At 38.7% G+C, this 13,008-nt stretch overlaps 1 protein-coding gene across 2 annotated transcripts in view; it reads right to left on the bottom strand.

Moving 5' to 3' along the window:
- virma (vir like m6A methyltransferase associated) overlaps nt 1-13,008 on the bottom strand; it is a 217,896-nt gene that overhangs the window by 162,158 nt on the left and 42,730 nt on the right. For both annotated transcript variants that reach the window (XM_051935489.1, XM_051935490.1), the window contains exon 4: nt 7,401-7,449. In XM_051935489.1, coding sequence (XP_051791449.1) covers nt 7,401-7,449 — 49 coding nt within the window. The remainder of the gene's footprint in view (nt 1-7,400; nt 7,450-13,008) is intronic.

Here is a 13,008-nt window from a genome sequence, read left to right as displayed (position 1 = left end):
ATAATGTGTCAGAAGGCACGGCACGCACCCTGACCAAGTGGGGCATCAAAATAGCACATAAACCCACCAACAATCTGCGCATGGTCCTGTTTAATGCTAAAAACAAGAAATCGACAGCCGAAACATGAAACGCAGTTTATAGTATTCCATGCAATTCTTGCTCAGCTGTATACATAGGACAAACGTCAAAAAAAATCTCAACACGAGTACAGGAACATCGCAACGCCGTCAGAAGAAAGGACGCACTATCTATACATATTAATAAAAGGCAAAGCCCTCACTGACTGACTGACTGACTGACTGACTCATCACTAATTCTCGAACTTCCCGTGTAGGTGGAAGGCTGAAATTTGGCAGGCTCATTCCTTACAGCTTACTTACAAAAGTTAGGCAGGTTTCATTTCGAAATTCTACGCGTAATGGTCATAACTGGAACATATTTTTTGTCCATATACTCTAATGGAGGAGGCGGAGTCACGTATCGCGTCATCACGCCTCCTACGTAATCACGTGAACTAAAAACAAGGAAGAGATTTACAGCACGAGTCAAACGCGGGAACGAAGGTAAATGACGTTAATTTTTCACTGTCTTTTAATACTGTGTAAGCATACATATTAACACGTGCAATTAAACGTGTGCATTTACGGGGTGATTTCTCAGGCTTAAAAGCTCGCCTTTTATCAAACGCGGGAACAAAGGTAACTGACGTTGTTCACTGTCTTTTAATACTGTGTAACCATACATATTTACACATGTGCAATTAAACGTGTGCATTTACGGGGTGATTTCTCAGGCTTAAAAGCTCGCCTTTTACTAAAAAGGTAAATGCAAAACTATTTTCAATCATTCTATGATCTGCTTCTCACAACTGAAGGCACCGTGGCTGATGTTACGTCACTTGCTGTCCAACCATAAGCTTTCCCTTTCGAGAATCGAAGCTCTGAGCTTTTCTTTTGTTCTTAATTAAAATTTAAAAGCAATACTTCACCGCTGCTAAGCCCCTCTAGCGCTGACGTCCGAGTTTCGATTACCGTAAGCAAGTGCAGTGAGTGTGTAATTACATTCACGGCATTCGTAGTCTGATTCACAATCTGATTGTATGGGTGGTTAGCTACGAGGTAATGCTTATACTTGGCCACCAAGTCAGGTCGAAGTGATCACTCGAGTAAAGGCAGCTTCACAAAAAAACAGATCCTTAACAAACTGTTATTAGTATATTTTCCCTCAATTTAAAAACGTTTTATTTTCTTCTTAATAAAAATTTAAAAGCGGTACTTCGCCGGTGCGAAGCGCGTGGATTTGACCGACTGACACATACAGACATATTCATGAGTGCAGGTACTTCGGAAAGAAAGCACCGCGTAAACCTAAAGTTTAAATTAAGTTCATAGACCTACAAAAGGTTGCCATTCATTTGAGGCAAGATTGCTTTTCTTCTGTACAACTATACGTTGCATTCTCAAGAGTGTGCTTGCACGGCTTCAGATATATATGTATATATATATATATATGTATGTTTATATATAAATATGTAAGCTTATAAGTACTGCCTTACTTCTCTTTAAGAAAGGAAGATGTAATGATACTTGATTTAAACGATTCCATGTCTTCCTGGGTTTACGTAGCTTATTGTCAATATCTTTACACCTGTTTTTAACACTTATTTACTGAAACGGCCTTTCACGAAAAAAGTTAGGGCTTTGCTACAGGATACACCCTCCACAAGTTAAGCAAGTAAAAATAAAATATATATTTCTGTTTTATTTAAACCTTTTAAGTTCGTATGCATAGCCCCATTTGGCTGTTTAATTTTTTTTTTTCTTTCTTCAGTAATATTTAATCTCCTTAAAGAAAAAGAACATATCCATTTTACTTGTTTTGTATCTCTTTAGTAATATTTTAGTGTAAAAGGATAACCAGTAATTAAACCTTTTATGTTACTTTATACATTTATTTTACACAATGTTGAAAAATTAATAAGAAAGCTACATATTTGGACAGCTGCTGCTTTCATTTTCAATGAAATGAAAAAAGCTCTCCAAGAGAAAACGTCAATGAAGAACAAACAGTTTGCACTATCTAAAAATCAGAAACCCTCATTTATAAAAGTTTGCTGCAGATGATTTAACTGAAAATAAATGAATAGTTCCTATGTGTATAATACATATTTATCTATTTTACTTATTCCTTTATTCCACCAACTTACAACATCTGAGGTACAATTTGTTACATTACTTTTGTTTTTTGCAGCACAGGCAGGTGAAGTGACTTCCTCAGGGTCACACAGTGGTGTCAGTACCAGGATTTGAACTGACAAGCTCCGGGTTTACGGAAATATTACTGAACAAAGAAAAAAAACGAAAACAGGCAAATACGGCTATGCATACAGATGTCCATCCGTCCATTATCCAACCTGCCATATCCTAAATACAGGAGCCAATAAGTACATATGTTTATATAAAGGGCTGCCCTTTGTCACCGATTCTGTTCATAACTTTTATGGACAGAATTTCTAGGCACAGCCAGGGTGTTGAGGGGGTCCGGTTTGGTGGGCTCAGGATTGGGTCACTGCTTTTTGCAGATGATGTTGTTCTGTTTGCTTCATCAGGCCGTGATCTTCAGCTCTCTCTGGATCGGTTCGCAGCCGAGTGTGAAGCGGCTGGGATGAGAATCAGCACCTCCAAATCCGAGACCATGGTCCTCAACCGGAAAAGGGTGGAGTGCCCTCTCAGGGTTGGTAGCGAGATCCTGCCCCAAGTGGAGGAGTTCAAGTATCTCGGGGTCTTGTTCACGAGTGAGGGAAGAATGGAGCGTGAGATCGACAGGCGGATCGGTGCGGCATCCGCAGTAATGCGGGCGTTGCATCGGTCTGTCGTGGTGAAAAAGGAGCTGAGCCGCAAGGCGAAGCTCTCAATTTACCAGTCGATCTATGTTCCTACCCTCACCTATGGTCATGAGCTATTGGTAGTGACCGAAAGAACGAGATCGCGAATACAAGCGGCTGAAATGAGTTTCCTCCGCAGGGTGTCTGGGCTTTCCCTTAAAGATAGGGTGAGAAGCTCAGTCATCCGGGAGGGGCTCAGAGTAGAGCCGCTGCTCCTCCGCATCGAGAGGAGTCAGATGAGGTGGCTCGGGCATCTGATCAAGATGCCTCCTGGACGCCTCCCTGGTGAGGTGTTCCAGGCACGTCCAACCGGGAGGAGGCCCCGGGGAAGACCCAGGACACGCTGGAGGGACTATGTCTCTCGACTGGCCTGGGAACGCCTTGGGATTCTCCCGGAAGAGCTAGAAGAAGTGGCCGGGGAGAGGGAAGTCTGGGCATCTCTGCTCAAGCTGCTGCCCCCGCGACCCGACCTCGGATAAGCGGGAGACAATGGATGGATGGATGGATGGATGGATGGATATATATATATATATATATATATATATGTGAATGTATGTATGTATATATCTATGTCTATATATATATATATATATATATATATATATATATATATATATGTAGATATGTAAATTTGTATACGTATATATATGTTTTTGTGGATGTGTATATACGTATGTATATGTAGATGTGTATATGTAGATATGTATATATATATGTATATATATGTTTGTGTGTCTGTGTGTGTATATTATATATATAAAAGACAGCAACACTCATAACAATGACAACACAATTACATTGACAATCATGTTACGTTATTTTTAAAATGTTTCCTTTTTTTTTTTCATAACCTCTTTAACACACTACTTCTCCGCTGCGAAGCGCGGGTATTTTGCTATATATATATATATATGACAGCAACACTCATAACAATGACAACACAATTACATTGACAATAATGTTACGTCATTTTTAAAATGTTTCCTTTACTTTTTCATAACCTCTTTAACACACTACTTCTCCGCTGTGAAGCGCGGGTATTTTGCTAGTCTTTGATATATGCACATACTAAAGCGACAGGACACACATTCAACTGGGACAACGTAAAAGTAAAATTTAAGGCCAGTACAAAAAGCGCCAGAGAGTTGGCCGAGTCTTGGCTATCAGATGAAAACGCCATCAACAGACACTTGGACAAAAACCCAGCATATGCCAACTTAAGAAGGACATATGCACTTTAATTAAACGATACACCCCCCCCCCCTTGATCATACTGACTTAGTCACCGCCACCCACCCACCCACCCCCCCCCCAATACTGAATGTGATGCTATATATTGCCTTTGATTCTTGTAAGTCTAAGCATTATCCTCTGATGAAGACCCCTGATAGGGGTTGAAAGCTCAGGAATAAAACTATTTTATGATACGTGATTCGTTTTTTTCTCCCTTTGTGGATCTCCAACTGCAAATATTATATATATATATATATATATATATATATATATATATATATATATATATATATATATATATATATATATATACACACACACACACACACACACACACACACAGACACATACATACATATAGTGGAACCTCAGTTTGCGAGTAACTTGGTTTACAAGTGTTTTGCAAGACGAGCTAAAATTTTTAATAAAGTTTGACTTGATAAATGAGCGAGGTCTTGCAATACGAGTAGTATGTATACGCTTTGTCTGCTGAGCGTCATGTGATCACAACTGAGCTGATGGTTTTTCTCTCTCTCGCTGTGGGATTGTGGGCAATCGTCTCCTATTCTCCGTCTGAGTCAGCGTGCCTCACTCATATAGTCAACATCTGTACGAGCGTATACTGTTTACTACAGCATTGCGACTGTGTGTGTGTGCTGTGACGTGCGAGTCCCCGTCTTGTACCCCAAAACACGAAGCTGAGTCTGAGTACTTTAGCAACACCAGCTTTATTCAGCTTGAAACAGCAACAGCGCGGTTATTTATTGTAGAGGGATCTGCCACTCTCCTATACACAGACACTGCAGTCAGGCAGGGTCGTGGCCAAGTAATACTGTGCCCTGCACATTTATAATGTTCCTTGTATCACCCATCGACGGCAGGCACTTATAGCATGTCCTTGATCTTTTCAGATTCACTTTAACAGCGAACTACTACAGCGCTGGGAGACTGCGATTGCTTTGGGACGCTCTTCCGCGTGTCGTCCCGTTGGGTGGAATCCCACAAGAGTTTAGAAACTCACTCACACCAGCCATGATTTTTTTCAAAGGTAAAGTGCAGGTTAATTTGTTTTATGTATTTTTACTTTATATTTTGTATTAATCATTTTTATATGAATAGTTTTGGGTTGAGGGGCGGCACGGTGGCGCAGTGGGTAGCGCTGCTGCCTCGCAGTTGGGAGATCTGGGGACCTGGGTTCGATTCCCGGGTCCTCCCTGCGTGGAGTTTGCATGTTCTCCCCGTGTCTGCGTGGGTTTCCTCCGGGCGCTCCGGTTTCCTCCCACATTCCAAAGACATACAGGTTAGGTGGATTGGCGATTCTAAATTGGCCCTAGTGTGTGCTTGGTGTGTGGGTGTGTTTGTGTGTGTCCTGCGGTGGGTTGGCACCCTGCCCTGGATTGTTTCCTGCCTTGTGCCCTGTGTTGGCTGGGATTGGCTCCAGCAGACCCCCGTGACCCTGTGTTCGGATTCAGCGGGTTGGAAAATGGATGGATGGATGGATAGTTTTGGGTTGTGAAACGAATCATCTGAGTTTCCATTATTTCTTATGGGGAAATTCACTTTGATACACGAGTGCTTTGGACTGCGAGCTGATTTCCGGAACAAATTATGTTTGCAAACCGAGATTCCACTGTACGTACATACATACATACATACATGTATGTATATAAACTGCTCAAAAAATTAAAGGAACACATCAGATCTCAATGGGAAAAAAAATCATGCTGGGCATCTATACTGATATGGATTGGAAATGTGTTAGGAACGAAAGGATGCCACATTGTCTGATGGAAATGAAAATTACCAACCTACGGAGGGCTGAATTCAAAGACACCCCTGAAAATCAAAGTGAAAAAATGATGCAGCAGGCTAGTCCATTTTGCCAAAATGTAATTGCAGCAACTCAAAATCGTACTCAGTAGTTTGTACGGCCCCCACATGCTTGTATGCATGCCTGACAACATCGGGGGGACAATGCTCCTAATGAGATGATAGATGGTGTCCTGGGAGATCTCCAACCAGATCTGGACCAGGGCATCACTGAGCTCCTGGACAGTCTGAGATGCAACCTGGCAGCATCAGATGGACTGAAACATAATGTCCCAGAGGTGTTCTATTGGATTTAGGTCAGGCAAGCGTGGGGGGGCCAGTCAATGGTATCAATTCCTTCATCCTCCAGGAACTGCCTGCATACTCTCGCCACATGAGGCCAGGCACTGTCGTACACCAAGAGGAACCCAGGACCCACTGCACCAGCATAGGGTCTGACAATGGGTCCAAAGATTTCATCCCAGTACCTAATGGCAGTCAAGGTGCCGTTGTCTAGTCTGGAGAGGTCTGTGCATCCCTCTATGGATATGCCAGACCATCACTGACCCAACACCAAACCGGTCATGATGAACAATGTTACAGGCAGCATAACCTTATCCACGGCTTCTCCTGGAACTTCCTCCATGTTTTTGAGACTGTGCTGGGAGACACAGCAAAGTTTCTGGCAATGGTACGTAATAATGTGCCATCCTCTGCAGGGTCCAGGTATCGCCTCATGCTACCAATAGTGACACTGACCGTAGCTAAATGCAAAACAAGTGAAAAAACAGTCAGAAAAGATGAGGAGGGAAAAATGTCATTCCTGTTTTTGGGAGTCATCTCATTGTTGCCCCTCTAGTGCACCTGTTGTTAATTTCATTAACACCAAAGCAGCTGAAACTGATTAACAACTCCCTCTGCTACTTAACTGACCAGCTCAATATCCCAGAAGCTTCACTGACTTGATGCTATACTCTGATTAAAAAGTGTTCCTCTAATTTTTTGAGCAGTATATACTTGTTTAAATGTAAGTGGGAAGAAGCTTCCTTATTAGATGCAACTCAAACAAAAAAAATGTGTCAAATGTGAAAATATTTAAAATTTAACATAAAATAAAACACTAATAATAATAATAACAATAATAGACAAACAGATAACTTCATATTCTAATGTTTTTCCAAAGCACACAATATGTGTTCATGAAAAACTAATTCTCAAGATTTGGATCCACAAAGCAATTAAAAATTTCAGCAGTCTCACAGGAAAGGAAAAAGGGCTCTTGGTTCAGAGTTGGTTCAGTGCTCAGAGTTACAGATGTACAAAAAACATGTTGCAAAGAGAAGGCTTACAGTATAAGTTATTACTAAAATGGAAGGTTTAAAAAAAAATCCAAACGTTTTTATTAGACATTAAAATTACAGAACATTTAATTTCATAAGCACTTTTTAGTTAGCCAAAAAAAAAGTTACTTACCTTTCCATTTGGTCTAAAAATAATTGATTTGTTCTCATCATAATCAAGACTGAAAAAAATAAAATAAAAATAAACTGTTTGTTTGGAACCATGGCTTAGAGATTCTAATTTTGTTACAAGCAAATTTCACAACAAAAAACAACATCAATGCCTGATGCTATTGTGTTATTTTTTCCCTTCTTCAAACTTCAACGAAAATTTTGAGATCTATCCCCTGAAACTCTCCAATGACTCTCACTACTGAGAAGTTAGTGGACTTCTGGAAAGGTGTAGAAGTACCTGGGTGTGGACCTGTACAGAAACCTGAGTGCTGCAAACACTGAAGCCATACATAACATAAACCAACATTTACTGTATTTTCCCCCGAGGAGATTTACCCACTGGCATGGGTAAAACATTCCTCTCTATCTGCTATCAGTCTGTGGTCGCAAGTGATAACAACAAATTTAAGTTAAACAGAAAGGCTATCTAGGCAGCAGAACAGAGAAGGGTGTGGACTAAGGTGTTGATTGCCATGAACAATATCTGTGATCTTTCTCTGTGACATACTGGTCATACTTTAAAACCAGCTTCAGATCTTTTTTAAATAACTTTCATTTGACTTTACAACACATCCTCAACGTAGACTTTATGTTCCGCCATATTTAGATGTTATGTTTTAATACCTTATATACAAATATATTTTACTGTTACTACTTTACTACTTACATGTATATTGTGTACATGTTTACTTCCTTACAGATCTACAGAATAATCACAGTAAACAAAGAATTGGAGGGTCCTAAATCTGATGCACAGAAGGGGCACTAGTTTAGTGGCAAAGAAAGAGAAAGGAATGGAAAGCAAGGACTAATCTGAATTGAATAGAAAGTAAACTTGATTAAAGTAGTTCAAGTATTGAAAAGGAGGAAAGCAGATATGTATTGAATGCCGAAGACATAAAGGTATGACAAACCTTATTGGGAATGCCTAAAGCTGCACATTTTTTACCAGGGCAGCACTGACACAGGTCATGCTGTGGGCAGAGATTCAAAATGCCTACAAAAATTAATTGAGGAAGACAAGGCAAGAGAGTGTGGTGCTGTTTTATAGACTGAATTGTGATCTGGTGACTGAAATAATACACATATGCACTTTAGATTTCTATAAGTGATGAGACTGAAAGGTTTGGAACACATTTTTATTATTTAAAAAACAAAAAACAAAAGTTGGAGCTACCTTGACGGCAGGCAGCTATAGTGAGGAAAACCTGAAGCAACAAAAGGGAGCTAGTTGCTTATTATATTTGGGTTCAGAAACGACAGTTTCTTGTGTTTGATGATGATATTAAAATATGTATGCAACACATTAACACAAAATGTTAACTATGTGTTACCAAAAGCAGTGAAGGGTGGAGTAAGCAGTTTATCACACAGTAATAATTTTTGATAGTAAATAACCTTTGACTCAGAAGTATTATGAAGGCTGAAAAGTACAGATGCTAAATGACCATAAAAAGATATACATTTTCTGAGATGAAAGAAACTCCAAGTTAGGGTTAATAATAAGTGTTATATGAGGTTTGATAAATATGACAAAAATATCCAATACAAAGTGAAATGCTGGAAGGAGTCCAAGTAACAAATGCAAATGAAAAGAAAGGAGTTACTTTAGATTTGATTAACGCAAAGGCAAAAAAAGAAAACAGAAAATCAGTTGTAAAGACAAAGAAGGGTGTACAAATTTTAAAATGAATGACTAAATGAGTTACAGTTTGTAAAATGTTTGAAGAAAAAGACCGCCTTTCCTTTAGGTTCTCAAAAGAGGAGGTTTTGATAAGTACTAAAGGTTCAGAGTGAACAGATAAAAACATCAGGCTTAAACAAAAATATGTTAGAAGTGAATATCTTGGAGTTAAAAGAATTGCATTCTATTACATCTTGATTATTTTGTGAAAGTGCATTATGACAGACTGGAAAAGTCATCTGCTATCCCTCAGGTGCAATGGAAACAATCAACTAGGACATGGGTTTAATAAAATCAAATTTCTTAGAATATGCAATAAACTTAGTTGAGAGTGTGTTTGCAAATAGAATCAGAGAATATTTTGAAGTATGTGAAAAACAGGTTTTTTCATGCCCTGTAAAAGAAAGAATGGACTGAATCTTTCCAGTGTGCCAAATGATAAAGTGATGGAGAGGTGTGCTGGAACTTTGGTACAGAGGTAAGAAGGGAAACAAAAGAAGTTCTTTCTGAGGTGATCTGAACCACCTTTATTGTATGCAAGAGCAATATCATGTGATGATGCAGCAAATATCAATGAAGCTGCTCCATAAAAGGATGCTGTTTAAGTGACATGGTCATGACAGCAAGTGCTTCCAGGAGACAAACCCAATTCAGGATTCTACAGAAACCTCCCTGTTACTGCAGGAAAAAGCTAATGCAAGTGTTTCAAGGTTCAGAACAACCTATGTCAGTGAGACATGGCTAGAAAGAGGGTATAGCATTTAAACATTAAAAAGAACACAGATTAGAACAATCATGCACAAGTGCAATATTTCTGTAAGAGAAAGGGAAGACAATGTCATACTTGATAGAAATGACTAATGCAGAGTCAATAAGTCAAGCAATAACGAGAAGGCTGATGAAGTGATTTCAGTATACAGATAGAAAGGCAGAGAAAAAGCAAATTACAGGAAATGTCTGGTGTATCACATAAGCATCAAAATTCTTACCTGGATATTGAATGAAAAGGTTGTGAAAAAGGGGACAATACAGTACAGCGATGAAGATTTTGAGAGAAAAGTGATGAACATGATGATAAAGTAATGAAAGATTAAATGAAAATGGATTTCAATTTGCCAAAGACTTCAAAAACACCAGAAAGAGAACTGAAAAATAATCAGCCAACTTTGATAAACCAAGACAAAGTCAATTAAACCAACTTATAATTTATTAGAAATGTTAAGGACTGTTAGACAAAAAAGATAAATCAAGAAGACTTAGTTTTGTTTGGTTACAACAAAAAACAATTATTACAATTTCAAGATTATCAACAATTTTTCCAGTGGTGATCAGTCTTAGCTGTCACTGAAAAACAGCCTCATATATGGTACAAGAGTTATTTCTGTTATGATAAAGGATGAACATAATGTTTTATATTGGAAGTCCTTACAGTATATACAGAGGAACTTTCTGTTTGGGTGCAGCTATGAATATTGTATGTGAACCTACCACAATTTTTGGACCGATATGATAACAGCTACTATCTCTTTGGCATAACTGCAGTATATTTTCCGTCCCCACAATGAAGCAGAATGTCTTGAGGGAAAAAATAATTCACATATATTTCCATCTGACATCTACACAATGATGTTTTTATTCAGTGTTAGTATTTGTAATGTACAATCAATTGGAATGTATTTTGTAATGCATTGTATTTTTCCTTCCAATAGATGGCACATAAGCACTGGTGTTGGGAATCCTACACCAAATGCTCTAAAACAGTTCAGCTGGAGGCACACTCCCTTCCATGGAGGAAATCAACAATAAAAACAGCTATAAGAAAACCTTTTTCATCATCACAAACCCCACAAATACCAAAAACAAGCTGTGTGTCTGCCTTTTCATCTAGCAAGCAATAGAATTGTGTTTGATTTTGAAATATCAGACTCACTAAAAGGATTTTACAAGGGTCATTAGATTTCTCTATCAGTGTCATCAAGTGTAATCCTAGGGCCAAGACTTTATTCACCATCTAAGTACCAACTCTACTAATTTACTATAACTGTTTTGCTGTTGTTACTCGCTGTAAAGCTGTATATTTCCAGCATTGGAGCTGAACCAGAGGTATTTTCTTTTTCTTCTCCCTAACAGAATTATAGAGTAGAAAGCACGAATTGCAACAGCATCAGTTAGAAACTATGAATAGTCTTACAAAAATGTATGCAGTAGGAAGTCTTAATTTACATTAAGGATGTCAAAAGAACATATTAGTTTTTTTTACAGCATTATAGTACTGAGTGAAAGTTAGCACTGCACTCATGTAAAACTGCAAGTAGAAGAATTAATAAGAAATAAAGCTGAATAAGGCTAAATATGAAAATGGCTCAAAATGGTAATACTACAGCACAGCAATAATAAATGTCGAAGAAAAAGAAAATCAGCAGAAATCAAGTCTGGAAATAAAGAGCTCAAGGCCGGGAAATTTCAGTGTGTGACCACAAGAATATTATTTAAATAAGTAAAAATTGAAAGAGCAAAATACACGCAAACCTAATTGTTTTATTATTAGTGTCATGAATTCTGAATCATGCATCTAGGACTGTGGAAGAAAACCACACACTACCAGTCGCAGCAACAGTTACACCAAGTTAAAATTTAAGCAGATTTTAGACATAGGGGCTATTTTGTTAATCTACACTGGCAAGTAAATGAGCTGTACCATTTGCTAATTCCAAAGTAAATTGTACTTAGTAATACACTAAAAGATGTACTAAAGGTACATCTCCCTATTAATACAACATGTACTGTGTTAATAAAAATCACAGAGACACATGGAGGTAGCAAAACTTCCAAGCGGCAAACTCCATGGCTGAACATAAATTTAGCTTTTGTGCAGATTTGTGTTTCTTTGGTTTTTGTATATAAAAGTAATGTCCAGAAGTATAATCTTTAACATATGACAAATTTAGTGAAAACGCATATGTTACATGCTGTATTTGAATGGAGTGTTGGAGAATGAGATGCAGTCTTTCAGTTAGGAGTAATTGAATACAAGCAACATCAGTGGAATTCATTTTGTAATTCTGGATTTACACATGGGCATAACCAATGACAAAATATAACTCAAGTAAGACAGAAAATGGAAAATGGACAGAAGAAGGAGGAAAAGGAAACCTGGTGGTGGAATGGGGAAGTACAGGACAGTATACAAAGGAAGAGGATGGCGAAGAAGAAGTGGGATAGTCAGAGATATGCAGAACATAGACAGGAGTACAAGGAGATAAGGCACAAGGTGAAGAGAGGGGTGGCAAAGGCTAAAGAAAAGGCGTATGATGAGTTGTATGAGAGGTTGGACACTAAGGAGGGACAAAAGGACCCTCCGATTGGCTAGACAGTGGGACTGAGCTGGGAAAGCTGTGCAGTAAGTCAGGGTGATGAAAGATGGAAACATACTGACAAGTGAGGAGGGTATGTTGAGAAGACGGAAAGAGTACTTCAAGAGGCTGATGAATGAAGAGAATGAGAGACGGAGAAGGCTGGATGATGTGGAGATAGTGAATCAGGAAGTGCAATGGATTAGCTAGGAAGAAGTAAGGACTGCTATGAAGAAGATGAAGAATGGAAAGGCCATTGGTCCAGATGACATACCTGTGGAAGCATGAAGGTGTTTAGGTGAAATGGCAGTGGAGTTTTTAACCAGATTGTTTAATGGAATCTTGGAAAGTGACAGGATGCCAGAGGAGTGGAGAAGATGTGTACTGCTGCTGATTTTAAAAAAATAAGAGGGATGTGCAGAGCTATAGTAACTACAGGACGATAAAACTGATGAGCCACAGCATAAAGTTATGGGAAAGAGTAGTGAAAGCTAGGTTAAGAAGGGAGGTGATAATTAGTGAGCAGCAGT

Source organism: Erpetoichthys calabaricus, chromosome 13 (genome assembly GCF_900747795.2).
Source record: "Erpetoichthys calabaricus chromosome 13, fErpCal1.3, whole genome shotgun sequence".
Taxonomy (NCBI): Eukaryota; Metazoa; Chordata; class Cladistia; order Polypteriformes; family Polypteridae; genus Erpetoichthys; species Erpetoichthys calabaricus.
The sequence above is the reverse complement of the archived record's forward strand: the minus strand, read 5'-3'. Positions and strand labels throughout refer to the sequence as shown.